The sequence below is a fragment of the Haplochromis burtoni genome, unplaced genomic scaffold, assembly GCF_018398535.1.
Source record: "Haplochromis burtoni strain Fernald_Lab_line unplaced genomic scaffold, NCSU_Asbu1 Contig_387, whole genome shotgun sequence".
In the NCBI taxonomy this organism is placed as follows: Eukaryota; Metazoa; Chordata; class Actinopteri; order Cichliformes; family Cichlidae; genus Haplochromis; species Haplochromis burtoni.
The window spans coordinates 267,584-281,889 of NW_024582748.1; the positions used below are offsets into that span (position 1 = coordinate 267,584).

Sequence of the window (14,306 nt, forward strand, 5' to 3'; positions counted from 1 at the left end):
GCTGTGTTATAATCGATGCTGCTCATCAGCGAAACAGACCTCAGGCCTTCCTCGAACCTAACCTGTTCGCAACATGGGTTACCATGGCGACTTACCCCGGTGAGAAGGGAAACACCTTTGTGGTACAGAGTGGAGGGTAGCTGGATACATGGTAGTGCAGGCCGCTGCTCCTGATGATGATGTCAGGATAAGACAATCCTGGCTTTGCTGAACTCATGTCATTGTGCAGGTTCCAGGTCAGCTGACAGTCGTCCACCAATCACTGCTAAATGCAAACTAGCTTACAAATACTGGCGGCATCCTGGATGCACCTGTGGTAAGAACTCCCACATTGCTTCTTTCACAAACTTCAAAGTCCACCCCGCCCCCATGTGACCTCATCCTTTCACCGCTGACGGGTGAATATGATTGGTTGGTTGTGTAAAAACTATAAATTTGAGCAGAAGCACTTTCTTAACTGCTCTCACTCTTACCCGCCCGTCATTGCTTCTTCTTCGTGTGCCGTCTTGGTCGTGTCTGTCTGTTGGAGGGTCAGCGCACCATAGAACGAAATGATTATTAATCCTCAGGCGTTCACATGAAACATTTTAATAACAACTGAAATCATTTTCACATTTCTTCAAATCAAAGATGAACGTTCAGAGAATACACATCCAGGTTTTACTTTGAAAGGTCCATACAGGAAGTGATGCTCCTGGTGTTCCTGCTGTCCATGTGTCACCGCGCGCAACACCGCCACACAAACGAGCGTCCGCACACTTTTGGCACTTTCTTCATCTCAAATGAAAGACGCCTGGCAGAGTGACATCATCACTACATTGACCTGGACATCGGGTCGGCATTCCAGGAAGTACCAACTGATGACGACATGTTTTTGTTTACATGATCAACACAAACACGTAAACAGGAAGTCCATCAAACCGTCGCAACAAAGAAGGAAACGAATCATCTGCGTTCATCTCAGTCGTCTTTTGATTGGTGGACGTCCAGACTGACGACCTGCAGCTCGGTCAGGTTGTTGCTGCTCTGTTGACTGATGACCATCTAAACAAACAAACAAACAAACAAACAAACAAACAAACAAAGTGTCACTGCAGTGAGCGCAGCCATGTTTACAAACATTCACATACTTGTGTGTACATAAATGTTTTGTAATCTTTTGACCTCGTTTATCTCGTGTTTGGTTACATTGTCTCCCTGTTCAGCACGCTGCCGACACTCGATGTCTTTTAAACATGCTTTACAAGTAAAACTGACTTGGCTCTATGTTAACGGCCGCCTGCAGGGATGTGCGTGAACGTGTCATTAATGTGTCATGTGCAGTTGGCGTGCAGTTAGCGTGTTGTGGTACCGGGTGCAGCTGGACTGCAGAAACTGGGATCTGAGTAGTGCCTGGAGGAAGAGAGGTGAGGAAGACCTGCGGCACGGCGGCTGAAAGAAGAAAAGAGTTTGTGGTTTTTCTGAAAACGTTTTCATTTCAGCAAATATTAACAGTCGGTCACCTGGGTCATGTGACTGGGTGTGGCCTGCTGGAGAGAAGGTGTTGAGGACTGTGAGGCTGCCGTCACCCAGCGAGGGCGTTGGTGCGGCATACATCACCGTGTGACTGCCTGGGTACATCATGTGACCTGCTACCGAGGAAGAGGAGGAGGAAGGGGAGGAGACGATGGAGACGGGAAGACTTGCTGCAGAGAGAGGAAGATGGTCAGGTTGGCGGTGCTATGTTAACCTGTTACAGAACGTGTCTTTGTGTTCATACCTGTGGAGGAGGCGGGGCTCTGCATGTCAGAGCTGCTGTGATTGGCGGTTGCCTGCTGGCTGCTGGTCTGTACTTGGATTGTCTGTAGCTGCTGAGAGACTCCAGGCCCTGATGACACAAAGAAGGCGGAGCTAACATTCACCTGTTGGCAGGCAAGCTAAGGAAAACGCACCGATTGACAGGAGGACGGCGTAGCAGTGTGCTGACCTGACAACGACACGGTGGCAGGAAGCCGCAGCAACGTAGCTGGCTGTGTGGGTGGAGCATGCAGCGTGGAGGTGGGGCCTGGGGCCACGGGGCCCTGGATGGCCAAAGACTGGCCCTGCAGCTGGCCGAGGGGGATGTGTGCGCCCGGAGGCAGCGAGCCACCTGCAGACAGGTGAAGGGGTGGGTCCAGAGACAGATTAGCTGAATAAAAGCAGCAGGAAAGCCAAAAGTGTGTGGACAGGTGAAAGACCAGCAGGTGCTCTGGTGGCCATTGAAATGTTTACTTTTACCTGCCAGCTAAGAAACAACACAAACACGAGCCTTGTGTCAGCAGTTGACTCCGCCCACCTACCTGACATCAAGGTAAAGCCTCCAGGAAGCACCACCCCGGCTGATGTCTTCAGCAGCGTCCCATTGGCAGTCGAGGACGGCGGCTGCCAGGTGGGGGCGCTGGTCTGCACCTGCAGGGACACTGAGGATGAAGAGGAGCAGGATGTGGAGGAGGAGGAGGAGCTGGCCAGGCTGAAGGCCGGTTTGACCAGATCCTGCAGACACACGACATCTGTATTTAAGGAGCGGGGCTAAAAGCGCTGATCCCGACATTAAAGTAACAGCACCTGGACGCTACCTTGGCAGCCTCGGAGCAGCCGTCAGCTTCTGACACCTGATAGCTGAGGTCGGTCTCCTCGAAGCCCGTGGCGCTCATCCTCTGGTCGGAGGAGGGGTCGGAGCGCGGCGGCGAGTCTGGTGAGTTCAGGCAGGTCTGGATCAGAGCTTTCCCCGTCTCTGACGTGATCATCGGCTGCAGCTTCCTCGTGGCGAAGGTGTACACATGGCCCGTCTCGCTGGCAACAAGCAGCAACACCTGCGTACCTGTGAGCGTGGACAGCTCGTACGCCTGGGTGGGGGAGCAGGTACAACAGGTGAACACGCTATCGGTCTAAACACACCTGCAGACATGGTGCAGTTCCTGGAGTGAACAGCTGACTGATGCTGTACCACTAACCTCACCTGTCAGATAAACTGAGCTGAAAGCAGAGACAGTGGTTTATCTGTATTTATTGGGTTTTACTCACTGAGCTCTACTGTATTCTACTTTGCTTTTTATTGACTGATTCTACCTGCTGCACCCTGCTGGCTCCAGCCAAACTTCACCTGTCTACAGGTGAGACGCTCCTAAAGAACCTTACTGAACGCTCAGACACACCTGCAGACCTGAGCTGGTACAACGTCACCCTTTTTAGCCTCCACCTGCTCCCGAGCCTCCAGGTGAAGCTCTGCAGGTGAGAACAGGGTGATGATACACCTGTGCTCTGTGGCAGGTGAAGCTTTCATATACTTTTGGATTTTAGAAGCTTAGATTGAGACGAAACGTGAAAATTTCAATGTCAGAGTAAACCCACAGCTGACCTCTGACCCCTGCTGCCTCTCACCTTCTTCATGATGCCGGTCTTCCTCTTGCTGAAGGTGGTGTACCTCCGCAGCTTGTTGTCTATGAACTCCATCTTGATCTTCACCCTGCCTCGGGTCTTCTTGCCGGGCTTCACCCCCGCCGCCCCGGGCCTCAGACCACTGTACGCCCCGCTGAGGCCTCCGGAGCTCTGCGCCGCCTGATGCCCGACCTCCCGCTCGCTCCTCTCCCGCTTCACGCCCCTCCGGTCCCCACCCAGGCCCCCCGTGTCATCGTCCTCCGCGGAGTCCGAGTCCTGGTCGGAGCCGCTGAACGCCCCCTCGGCGCTGTAGTCCCGGTCCTCCGGCACCCCCTCGCCAGTCTCACGGGCCGGGTCCGGTCCGGCTGTGTCTGTGCTGCTCATGCGTCCAGGTAAGGTTCTGGAGCCCATCTCGGCCCCGCTGCCCGCCAGCATCCTTATCAGCGTCCCTCCCAGCGGGCCCGAAAGATGGATCCTCCGGATGCGCCGGAGAGACCCTCGGCGGGGCTCGGAGCTCCGCGCCGGGTCGGGGTCGACTAGCCGCACCGCTAGCTGCGTGGCTAACGGGGCTAGGCTAAGCGCTCAACGGCTCTTCAGCGACAGGTCGCCCGGTGAGTCAGTTAGAAAGCTCCGGGAGCCCGCGGGCCGTGAGGGGAAGCCGCCGGGCACACTTTCCGCAGGAAATCGATCCGGATCGATCAGAAATTAGAAAAAGTTGTGAAGTTGTTTTCACAGAGCAGCGAGGCCCGGCCCCCCACGGATCACTCCGCTCCACATAAGGAAATGACGGGCAGCTTCCGCAGATATCCGTCCGCTCTGACAGGTAGTCCAGCACTTCACAGCCACTGCAGCCACCCCGCGGCTCGGAATCGCCTTACCTCTCACCGGAAGTGTCGGGGTAGGGAGTCTTTATGGTCTGGTGCGGACAGGTGCGAACTTACCGAAGCTTGTGCGCAATGATACGCAGTTCTGGGCTGTACGACCGGGACACCTTTCTCCATATAAAGAACGCGTTTCCTTTTATGGCCCCGCCTCTCCTTATATGGGCATCCTTCTTCCTGCACACCTCCAGCCTGAACAGCTGCAGCACGTGGAGATAAGAGGACTACTGTGGAAGCCCAGCTGTGCCAATATGACAATAATCAATAACACAAATAAAAAAGTGAAAAGATTTCATAGATTAGATTCGAGTGTCGGGTCGCAGCGTTACACCTGCTTTTATATATGACACGAGGAACATGGAGGAATGACCTGCTCCACGGCAGGAAACACTGAAAGAACATGCTCAGCAACCTAAACCAAACATCCCAATAACATGCAACGCCCCGTGAGAGCGCTCAGGTCCTCATGATGGTGCTCTCTATTCAGAGTCAAATACATAAAATTCCAGCCCAGAGAATGAGAGAGATGAGTGAGCTAAACCATCTGAACTTTGACCTTTGACTGTGGGGTCAACCCGTGACCTCAGCAACATGAAATCTGAATGATGTTCTAGAGTAGTAAAATGAAAAGTTATAAAGAAAAAACACAAACATGGGAAATAATAAAAGATGAAAAAGAACAACATGAAAAAAGAAATTGAAATAAAAACCATCAGATTTCATCAGACTGTTCATGGCTCCGCCCCCGTCACCCGTGATGAAATGTCTGTTTTCATGCAGCGTCCAGATTTCTCAGTACTAAAGTGAAAGTACCTCAAAGGAGTACTTCACAGTACACTAAACGTACTGAGTTACTTTCCAGACTGAAGTCAGATCAATACATCAGCAGAGATCAGTCTGAATCCTTTAATGAGTTTATTACATCATCACTCCTTCAGCCAATCAGTGAGCTGGGGCCTGCTGGGTGCTGCTTTGGAGTCACTAGTGCTGAACCAGGATCAGCCTGTAATCTCACCTCAGATTAGCTGCAGAGTCCGGCGGTACTTGCAGAACACACGCCATTTACACGCCACACGCAACATGTCGCTCAGCGGCGCTGCAGCCGGCAGCCCCCCCTGGAGGAACCACAGCTTCATCCTGGGAGGGGGGCGAGATCCCCCCCTGACTGACCAGGGGGAGACCATCATAGGAGTCTACCTACTGCTGCTGGGTGAGCGCGCATGCACACATACACAATCAGACACACAGACAAAAACAAACAGACACACACACAGATACACACAGACACACACGGACACACAGACTCACACACACACTCACAGACACACACACACACACACACACACATCACACACAGACTCACACACAGCACACACGACACACAGACACACAGACACACACACACACACACACACACACACACACACACACACACAGACCACACACAGACACACACACACACAACACACACACACACACACACACGACACACACACACACACACACAGACACACACAACACACACGACCACAACACACACAGACTCGCACACACACACAGACACACACACACACACAGACACACACACACAGACACACACACACACACACACACACACAGACACACACACGACACACACACACACACACACACACACACACACACACACAGCCCACACACACACAACACACCACACACACACACAAACAACACAGACACACACACACACAGACTCACACAAGACACACAGACACACACAGCACACACACACACACACACACACACAGACCACACCACCACACAACTCACAGACACACACACACACAGACCACACACACAGACCACACGCACACAGACACACACTCACACAGACACACACAGACACACACAGACAACACACACAGACACACACACAAGACACACAGATACACACTCACACACACAGACACACACATACACACACACACACACACACACACACACACACAGACACACACACACACACACACTCACACACACACAGACACACACACACAGAAACACACACACACACACACACACACACACACACAGCACACACACACACAGACCACACACACACACACACAGATACACACACACACACACACACACACACACACCTACACACACAGACACACACAGACCACACACACACCACACACAGACACACACACACACACACACACACAGACCACAGACACACACACACAGATACACACACACACTCACTCACACACAACACACACACACACACACACACACACACACACCACACATCACAGACACACACAGACTCACAGACACACACACACACACACACAAACACACCACACACAACACATACACACACACCACAACACACACATACACAGACACACACAGACTCACAGACACACACAGACACACACAGACACACACACTCACACACAGATACACACACACAGACTCACACGTGTGCTGTGTCATCGTTGTGTCCTGCATCTGTGTGATGTTATTTGGCTTCAGTCTGTCAGTGATCAGCGATCAATACTCTGATCATGCTGTGGGCACAGCAGCGCTCTCAGCTGCAGCAGCTTTGATGAGCTTCTCTGGCTGTGGGTAACAGAGCGGGTGTCGCTCTCACCTGTCTGCTGGACATCAGCTGCACTTTAAGTGTTCTTAGTAGTGACCTGCTGGATTACCCTCAGCTGCTCCTGTGTAGTACTGTGTGTACACTGTGTACTTACTGTACACACTGAAGTACCTGTATGCACCTGTGTGTTTCCAGGATGGATGTCCTGGTTCGGGAACAGCATCGTCCTCTTCGTCCTCTACAGGCAGAGAGCCTCGCTGCTGCCCACCGACTACCTGACCTATAACCTCGCCGTCTCAGACGCCAGCATCTCCGTGTTCGGATACTCCAGAGGAATCATCGAGATCTTCAACGTCTTCCAGGACAGCGGCTACCTCATCTCCTCCATCTGGACCTGCCAGGTACTGACGTCCCAGCTCAGGCTCAGCCTGTGGTGGGACGTGACGGGCTCACCTGTGACGTGTTCTCACGCAGGTGGACGGGTTCTTCACGCTGGTGTTCGGTCTGAGCAGCATCTACACGCTGACCGTGATCAGCATCACACGCTACATCAAAGGATGCCACCCAAGCCGAGGTCAGAGGTCCGCCCATCAGGTGTTCACCATCATAGTGTTAACATGTTATTACCATGTTACCTGAGTGAGTGTGTGTGTTTCAGCGCATTACATCACCAGGACCAGTGTGTTCGTGTGTCTGTCGCTCATCTGGATCGCAGCTGGATTCTGGTCCGGGGCGCCACTGCTCGGCTGGGGCAGCTACACAGGCAAGAATACCCTGACCCCTGACCCCCTCACAGTACAGGAAGTGGCTGCAGGTCTCTCCAGGGCGTTAGAGTGAATGAGGCTCAGATAAAGCAGGGACCATAAAACACCAGTGTCCTGCTGCCGCGTGCTGATTGGTCTGTCAGGGGTCCGCTGCGCCCTTATAGAACAGGAAGTGAGCAGTGGAAAGCCTTCCTTTAGTGACAGTGTCTGTCGTCTGTGCAGATCGCGGCTATGGAACCTGTGAGATTGACTGGGCCAAGGCAAACTACTCGAGCGTCTACAAGTCCTACATCGTCTCCATCTTTGTGTGCTGCTTCTTCATCCCCGTGCTCGTCATGCTGTTCTGCTACGTGTCCATCATCAACACGGTGAAGCGAGGCAACTCGCTGTCGGCCGAGGGAGACCTGACCGACCGCCAGCGGAAGATCGAGAGAGACGTGACCGTCGTGAGTGTTTGTCGCTGTCATCTCCTGCCCACCAGAGTGCCATTCGGGAAGTTCGATCACTTTCTCTGTCTCTGCAGGTTTCCATAGTGATCTGCACAGCCTTTATCCTGGCCTGGTCGCCGTACGCCGTGGTGTCCATGTGGTCCGCCTGGGGTTTCCACGTGCCCAACCTCACCAGCATCTTCACCCGCCTCTTTGCCAAATCTGCCAGTTTCTACAACCCGCTCATCTACTTTGGTCTCAGCTCCAAATTCCGCAAAGACGTGGCGGTCCTGCTGCCGTGCACGCGTGACGCCAAAGACACCGTCAAGCTGAAGCGTTTCAAACCCAAGGTTGACGGTCGTCTTGCCACAGGAGGCGGGGCCAGATTCAAAGTTAATCTGAACCGGCCTGAAAAGAAGTACTCGTTAGTGAACCATCCCCACGAGGCCATGACCCAGGACTCGGGGGCAGTGAGTCCGCCATCCACACCACCACCCGTCAACAAGGAGGTGTTCTACATCGACATGCCCCGCCCCTCTGAGACCAGTTCTGGCTTTGAATGTGAGAGACTCTGATGGACGACTGAAATATCGATCCTCATTAAGTCTGGTCTATAGAGACTCCGCCCCATCGAGTGCTCACACCGTTCTGTTTGGTGAGCGAGGAGTGGAGGTTAGCGTTAGACACCTGTGTGTGACCACGAGGAGAGGAAGAGCCCATAAAACCCTGATGATGTTTTATATAAAGTCTCAGTTTTGATAACCACTCAGTGTGAATTTGATTGAGTCACATGTTTCAATAAAGTTTTTTAGGAGCAAACAAAAGTGTCGTTTTTTGAATGTTGGCCGTTCTCTGTCCAGGCACTGGACAGGAAGTCGTAGAGGACACGCAGGAAATGATTTGAGGCTTGAATCCTGTGGAGCGTGGGTCTCCAGCTGGAGTCGTCTCAATGGGGTGGAGTAGTGTGATGACGGGAGCAGAAAGCTGCTCTCACAGAGGCTGAGGGTCTCTGAGCTGAAGGAGGGGAGAGTTCAGCTCAGAGAGCCGCCAAAGGTGGAGGACAAAGCGATGCGATCATCTACGGCTCCTCTGATGGAGACTCACAGGCGCATGAGCTCACACAGCGCAGCTGCATACCTGCTGGATGATGGTAGGCGGGTGTGGGTGGGTATGCTTCCTGTGGAGTCAAAGAGCACTCAGAGTTCGGACACACGTCTCCCTAAACCGACTGCTGGTCAGAATGAATTGACCAATTAAGGCTGTGTGGGAGGGGCCGAGATGAGGCTGTCACATGATCAGCCTCAGTCTGACCGCTAATCACAGTCCAGCGCTTCAGTGTGAGTCTGCAGCAAAAATCAAACACACACACACAAGCTCGTTACCTCCGTGCGCAGGTGTGCACGTTCACGCGGATTTGTGGTAAACGTGTCACAGCGTGCAGTCAGCAGGCGGCGCTGCAGCTCCGTGACTGCGGACAGAAGCCGGGTCCAGCCCCGCCCCCGCCTCTCCAGCCTTCATCCCGGTCGGAGGAGGATGAGGAGTCCGCCGCGCGCTGCTCTGTGACGAGGCAGCTTCAGTGGAACGAACCGGAGTGGAACCGCCAGAGCCCGGTGAGTCTGATCGATCCGTCCTATCGGTTCGAAAGCGTTACTATGATCGATCCGCGTGGGTGAGGGTCTCTCTGACACGCACACACAAACACACTATCCACGCTACTGACGATAGGAGCCAATCAAACACCGTCTGTTTTTGAGGAAGATGATGGTGATTATATCCGACCCTGACGTCATCGGCTATTGATCAGCACACACACACTGCATTTGGTCACGCACTCATTTCTGCAAGTGTGCGCGTTGCTGCAAGTGCACCTGTGAGACATGACGTCATAAGTCTTGAGATATCTGCAGACAGCAGGGGGTTCTGTGGGTCACGTGGTTCTCCGACAGGAGTTCTGGAGTAGATCAGCTGATGATGAAATTGACATCACTCTCACCTGAGTGGACTCCTGGGAAGTGTAGTCCAGACTCGAGGCTGGAGGAACCGCGCACACACACACACACACACACACACACACACACACACACACACACACACACACACACACACACACACACACGAGGATGTTTTTATAACTCAACTGTTAAAATTAAAGCTTCAAGTTTGCATCATTAGGGGCGTGGCCTCTCTGACTGACAGATAGCTTCACCTGAACTGGACCTCTGGACTGTGTTTGTGCTGTTGGAGCAGTTAAATGACATCAGTCTGTAGTAACAGACAATCCAGGAAGGACTCTGATTGACTGTCACTGATTAACAGGTATCTATCGTACAGCTTTAGAAACAGCAGATGGTGGTTACAGTAATCTGATTACATTCTATTCATGGCTGTGTGAAGGGATGCACGACCTCCCACTGTCTCCTAGCAACAGTAACCATGGTGCTGTCTGTGGGCAGCAGAGCATAATGTGCTGTTTCCATGGCGCTGCCTCTGAGATAGCATTCACACACACACACACATAGATTCCTCTGCACCACTGAGGACCAACAGCCAATCAATCACTGTCGGTTACTGAGGATGATGATGAGGGTGATAAAGGTGTAATCTGAGCAGTTTCCCGGTGAGAACTCAGCACAGCTGGGGGTCAGAGGTCAGGCAGTGATGTCATGGTGCATGACTGTAATCAACTGTTGTTGTACATGAGAGGAGCTGCTGTACTAGCTGGGCTCACACTCTGCGATTTTTGGCCCATTTTGAGCCGATTTTTGAGTCGTGCGACCGTTTTGGTGATCGGCCCGATTTTGGCCTTCATCGTGCGTCGTGTAGTATACGTGGGTTAACGAGACGCGATTAACACCTCATGACCAGCTCCCAATCATCACCTCACGACCGTCGTGAGGGTGTCACTGCAGCTTCTCACACTGCACATGCGCAAACACATAAACGTCGGTGAAAAAGACGGAGAAGCACAGCAGTGCAGCGTGTGATCTGGACACAAGCGATGGAGGCACTTGTAGAACTTTCGCTCATCCGAGCCTTTTCCATGTGGCCTCACAAAATCATCACGACCACAACAACCGTGAAAATAGTTGGATTTACGTTGCTGCTCAATCACAGCTGCCTGATCATGTTTTTCATTAGCAATTTGGCAAAGCTGATGGTGGTGGTGTGTCTGTGTGAGTGAGAGACAGAGAGGGGGAGCGAGCGACAGATTACCTTCATGTTATGGACGCACAGTGTGAGCACTCAGGTCACATCAGAGCATCGGGCCGTATAGTGTGAGACCTGCATCGTGACCTATGAACTTCTAACCTCTGCGAGTCAATCGTACAGTTTGAGCAGGAGCTGAATAACGTGACTGAAAAAATCGCAGTGGTTGCCCAGCTTTAGTAGGAACTCACTGATTTGATCTGATCTCATAGTTTTGATCAGTATTTATCAGCAGAGTCTGAAGTTGATTGAATTCATTTTATTTATAGAGCATTAAATCCTAACAATAGTCACCTCAAGCTGCTTCATACTGTAAAGACTCATAGTAAAACCCCACAATCGTACGGCGCCCTGTGTTTGTTACCTTATGTGTACCTCATATGTGTTTTGTGTTGTTTTGGTTGGAAGCATCAAACGGTTTTTGAGGCTGTGCTGTTGTGATTTATCTTAAATGATGTTGAATCCTAAGAGGAACTGTTAAAGTCAAGTCAAGTGGCTTTTATTGTCATTCCAACCATGTGCAGTGGTACAGTGCAGAGTGAAACGAGACAGTGTTCCTCCGACACCCTGGTGTTACATATGACATATAACTGATGAACACAGGACTTAAAGTGCAACAAAACGAGACGAGACAGATACAAGACAAGAAATGTGCAAAATACTGATCGTTGTGCAAAAAGTAACTTGGTGTCTATAGATGCGTGTGTGTGAGATACTGCAGATAAGTGCTTGGTAGTAACATGTGCGAAGGTGTGTGTGTGTCATTCCAGTCACTGAGTGTTCAGGAGTCTGACGACCTGGAGGAAGAAACTGTGTCAACATGTAAACATGCGACCAGTTGGGGTGAGAGAAGGAAGACAGGATAAAGACATGCTGTGGAAGAGAGACAGAGGTTAATAACAAGTATGATTCAATGCAGAGAGGTCTGTTAACACATAGTGAGTGAAGAAGAAACACCCAGTGCATCATGGGAATCCCCCGGCAGCCTACGTCTATTGCAGCATAACTAAGGGAGGATTCAGGGTCACCTGGTCCAGCCCTAACTATATGCTTTAGCAAAAAGGAAAGTTTGAAGCCTAATCTTGAAAGTAGAGATAGTGTCTGTCTCCTGAATCCAAACTGGAAGCTGGTTCCACAGAAGAGGGGCCTGAAAACTGAAGGCTCTGCCTCCCATTCTACTTTTAAATACTCTAGGAACAACAAGTAGGCCTGCAGAGCGAGAGCGAAGTGCTCTAATAGGGTGATATGGTACTACAAGGTCATTAAGATAAGATGGAGCCTGATTATTTAAGCCAATGAAGAGAAGCCAAAACAGGAGAAATCTGCTCTCTCTTTCTAGTCCCTGTCAGGACTCTTGCTGCAGCGTTTTGGATTAACTGAAGGCTTTTCAGGGAGTTTTTAGGACTTCCAGATAATAATGAATTACAGTCGTCCAGCCTGGAAGTAATAAATGCATGAACTAGTTTTTCAAAGGAGTATCAGCGTTTAAATGAGAGAGAAATAGGAAGTGATCCGTCTCTCTGTCTCCAGGTGAGCCATGCCGCTGGTGAAGCGAATCATCGAGCCTCGGTACCTGTGCCGCGGCTCTCTGCCTGATGGGGTCGCCAGTGAGCTGGAGTGCGTCACCAACAGCACGCTGGCTGCGGTCATCAAACAGCTGGGAGGACTCAGTAAGTTTCGGTTATCGTTGTAACTCTGGTTCTCGATGAGGGGACGAGCTGAAGGTTTCCGATGCTTCAGCTAACCTCCATGCACTCTGCATTTACAGTTTAATAAAGTTTATTCAATGCAAATCATGTGATGAGATCATTCCTGCAGTGAGACACCCTCGATGCTCAAACCTTTTCTGTTCATTTTGCTTCTGTTAGTAGCCTAAGCCACAGCTAACCAATCAGCTTAGTGCAGCCAGGTAAAAACAGAGAACCCAGTATCACAGACTGTAAATAAAGATGGCAGTAGATCTCTGAGACCCAGTAGGAGAGGACTCCTCTGGTCTCAGTCTGACTGAATAAAACAGGAAGTTTATTTTTGTGGTCATACTGAAGCAGGAATCGCTCTCATCACATGCTAAAAACACGTGGAGTGAAGCTCCGCCTACAGCCCAGGTGTGGGAGTCCAAACACACACAAACACTTCCTCTCAAAAGCTTGACTGTCAGTTGTGTGTGAGCGTTACCTGTGTGCAGGTGTACACATTCATCCTGTCACTGACAGAAGCTCGTGGTGAATGTTTGTGTTCCCGGAAAACTGAGCTCAACTTCATAAAATCAGATTAAAATCAAAGCCGTAATCGCTATGAGTGGCTCTGCTTAACGGGAGCATGGGTGCAGGAACAGCTCCTGGTCGCTCGTTAGAGTTGACCTTTAGGGTCGTTTTCTGTGGATGGAAGTCTGTGTGAGCTCACTCGGTCCACAGCGTAGTAATAACATGTCTTACTTCCTGATGATGGCATGCAGGTCGCCATGCGGAGGACATTTTTGGCGAGCTGTTCATGGAGGCTAACAGCTTCTACCTGAGAATGAACAGCCTGCAGGAGAGAGTGGACCTGCTGGCTGTGAAGGTCACTCAGCTGGATTCCACCGTGGAGGAAGGTTGGTGAGAATCACTGCCCTCAGATCATGTGACCATCCAGCGCCTCCACCTGTTTATAGAGTCTGTATCTCTTCCGTGTGCTTCCAGTCTCGCTGCAGGACATCAATATGCGGAAAGCTTTTAGAAGCAGTACCATTCAGGACCAGCAGGTGGTGTCACGGAGCTCCATCCCTAATCCAGCGCTGGAGATGTACCAACGCTGTGACAAGCCACCACCCCTCAACATCCTGACAGCCTACAGGTTAGTTTAAACTCCGCCCACAATGTCCTGCAGGTTGTAGGCAGAAGAGTTTAAATTACTTGCAGGTAATTTAAACTCAGAGTTTTTGTTGTTGTGTCTGCAGGGACGACAAGAAGGCTGGTCTGAAGTTCTACACTGACCCATCGTACTTCTTCAACCTGTGGAAGGAAAAGATGCTGCAGGCCACCGAGAACAAACGCAAGGA

At 51.2% G+C, this 14,306-nt stretch overlaps 3 protein-coding genes across 4 annotated transcripts in view; 2 read left to right on the forward strand and 1 right to left on the reverse strand.

Moving 5' to 3' along the window:
- Window positions 1-568: 568 nt before the first annotated feature.
- On the reverse strand, window positions 569-4,278 carry LOC102295114 (serum response factor). 2 transcript variants are annotated; one of them, XM_005944454.3, is made up of 8 exons: window positions 3,400-4,278; window positions 2,595-2,864; window positions 2,319-2,427; window positions 1,967-2,128; window positions 1,760-1,867; window positions 1,503-1,685; window positions 1,352-1,431; window positions 569-1,044 (listed from the first exon to the last, which is right to left on the reverse strand). In XM_005944454.3, exons 1-8 carry the CDS (start codon window positions 3,829-3,831, stop codon window positions 961-963), a joined length of 1,428 nt encoding a protein of 475 aa, XP_005944516.1. In that variant the 5' UTR covers window positions 3,832-4,278; the 3' UTR covers window positions 569-960. The 2 variants fall into 2 exon arrangements, with proteins under 2 accessions (XP_005944516.1, XP_005944515.1); XM_005944453.3 differs by having other exon boundaries at window positions 2,319-2,511.
- A 795-nt stretch (window positions 4,279-5,073) lies between these two features.
- Window positions 5,074-8,881, forward strand: LOC102294820 (opsin-5). The gene is made up of 6 exons (XM_005944452.3): window positions 5,074-5,487; window positions 7,066-7,271; window positions 7,345-7,444; window positions 7,529-7,633; window positions 7,857-8,080; window positions 8,158-8,881. The coding sequence occupies exons 1-6, from the start codon at window positions 5,187-5,189 to the stop codon at window positions 8,635-8,637; spliced, it is 1,416 nt and encodes a 471-aa protein (XP_005944514.1). The 5' UTR covers window positions 5,074-5,186; the 3' UTR covers window positions 8,638-8,881.
- An 86-nt stretch (window positions 8,882-8,967) lies between these two features.
- LOC102294518 (wiskott-Aldrich syndrome protein family member 3) overlaps window positions 8,968-14,306 on the forward strand; it is a gene marked incomplete in the record, with an annotated part of 8,748 nt that continues 3,409 nt past the window's right edge. The window contains 5 exon segments of the mRNA XM_014340773.2: window positions 8,968-9,672; window positions 12,800-12,939; window positions 13,725-13,859; window positions 13,948-14,101; window positions 14,205-14,306. Of these exon segments, the coding sequence (XP_014196259.1) occupies window positions 12,807-12,939; window positions 13,725-13,859; window positions 13,948-14,101; window positions 14,205-14,306 (524 nt within the window).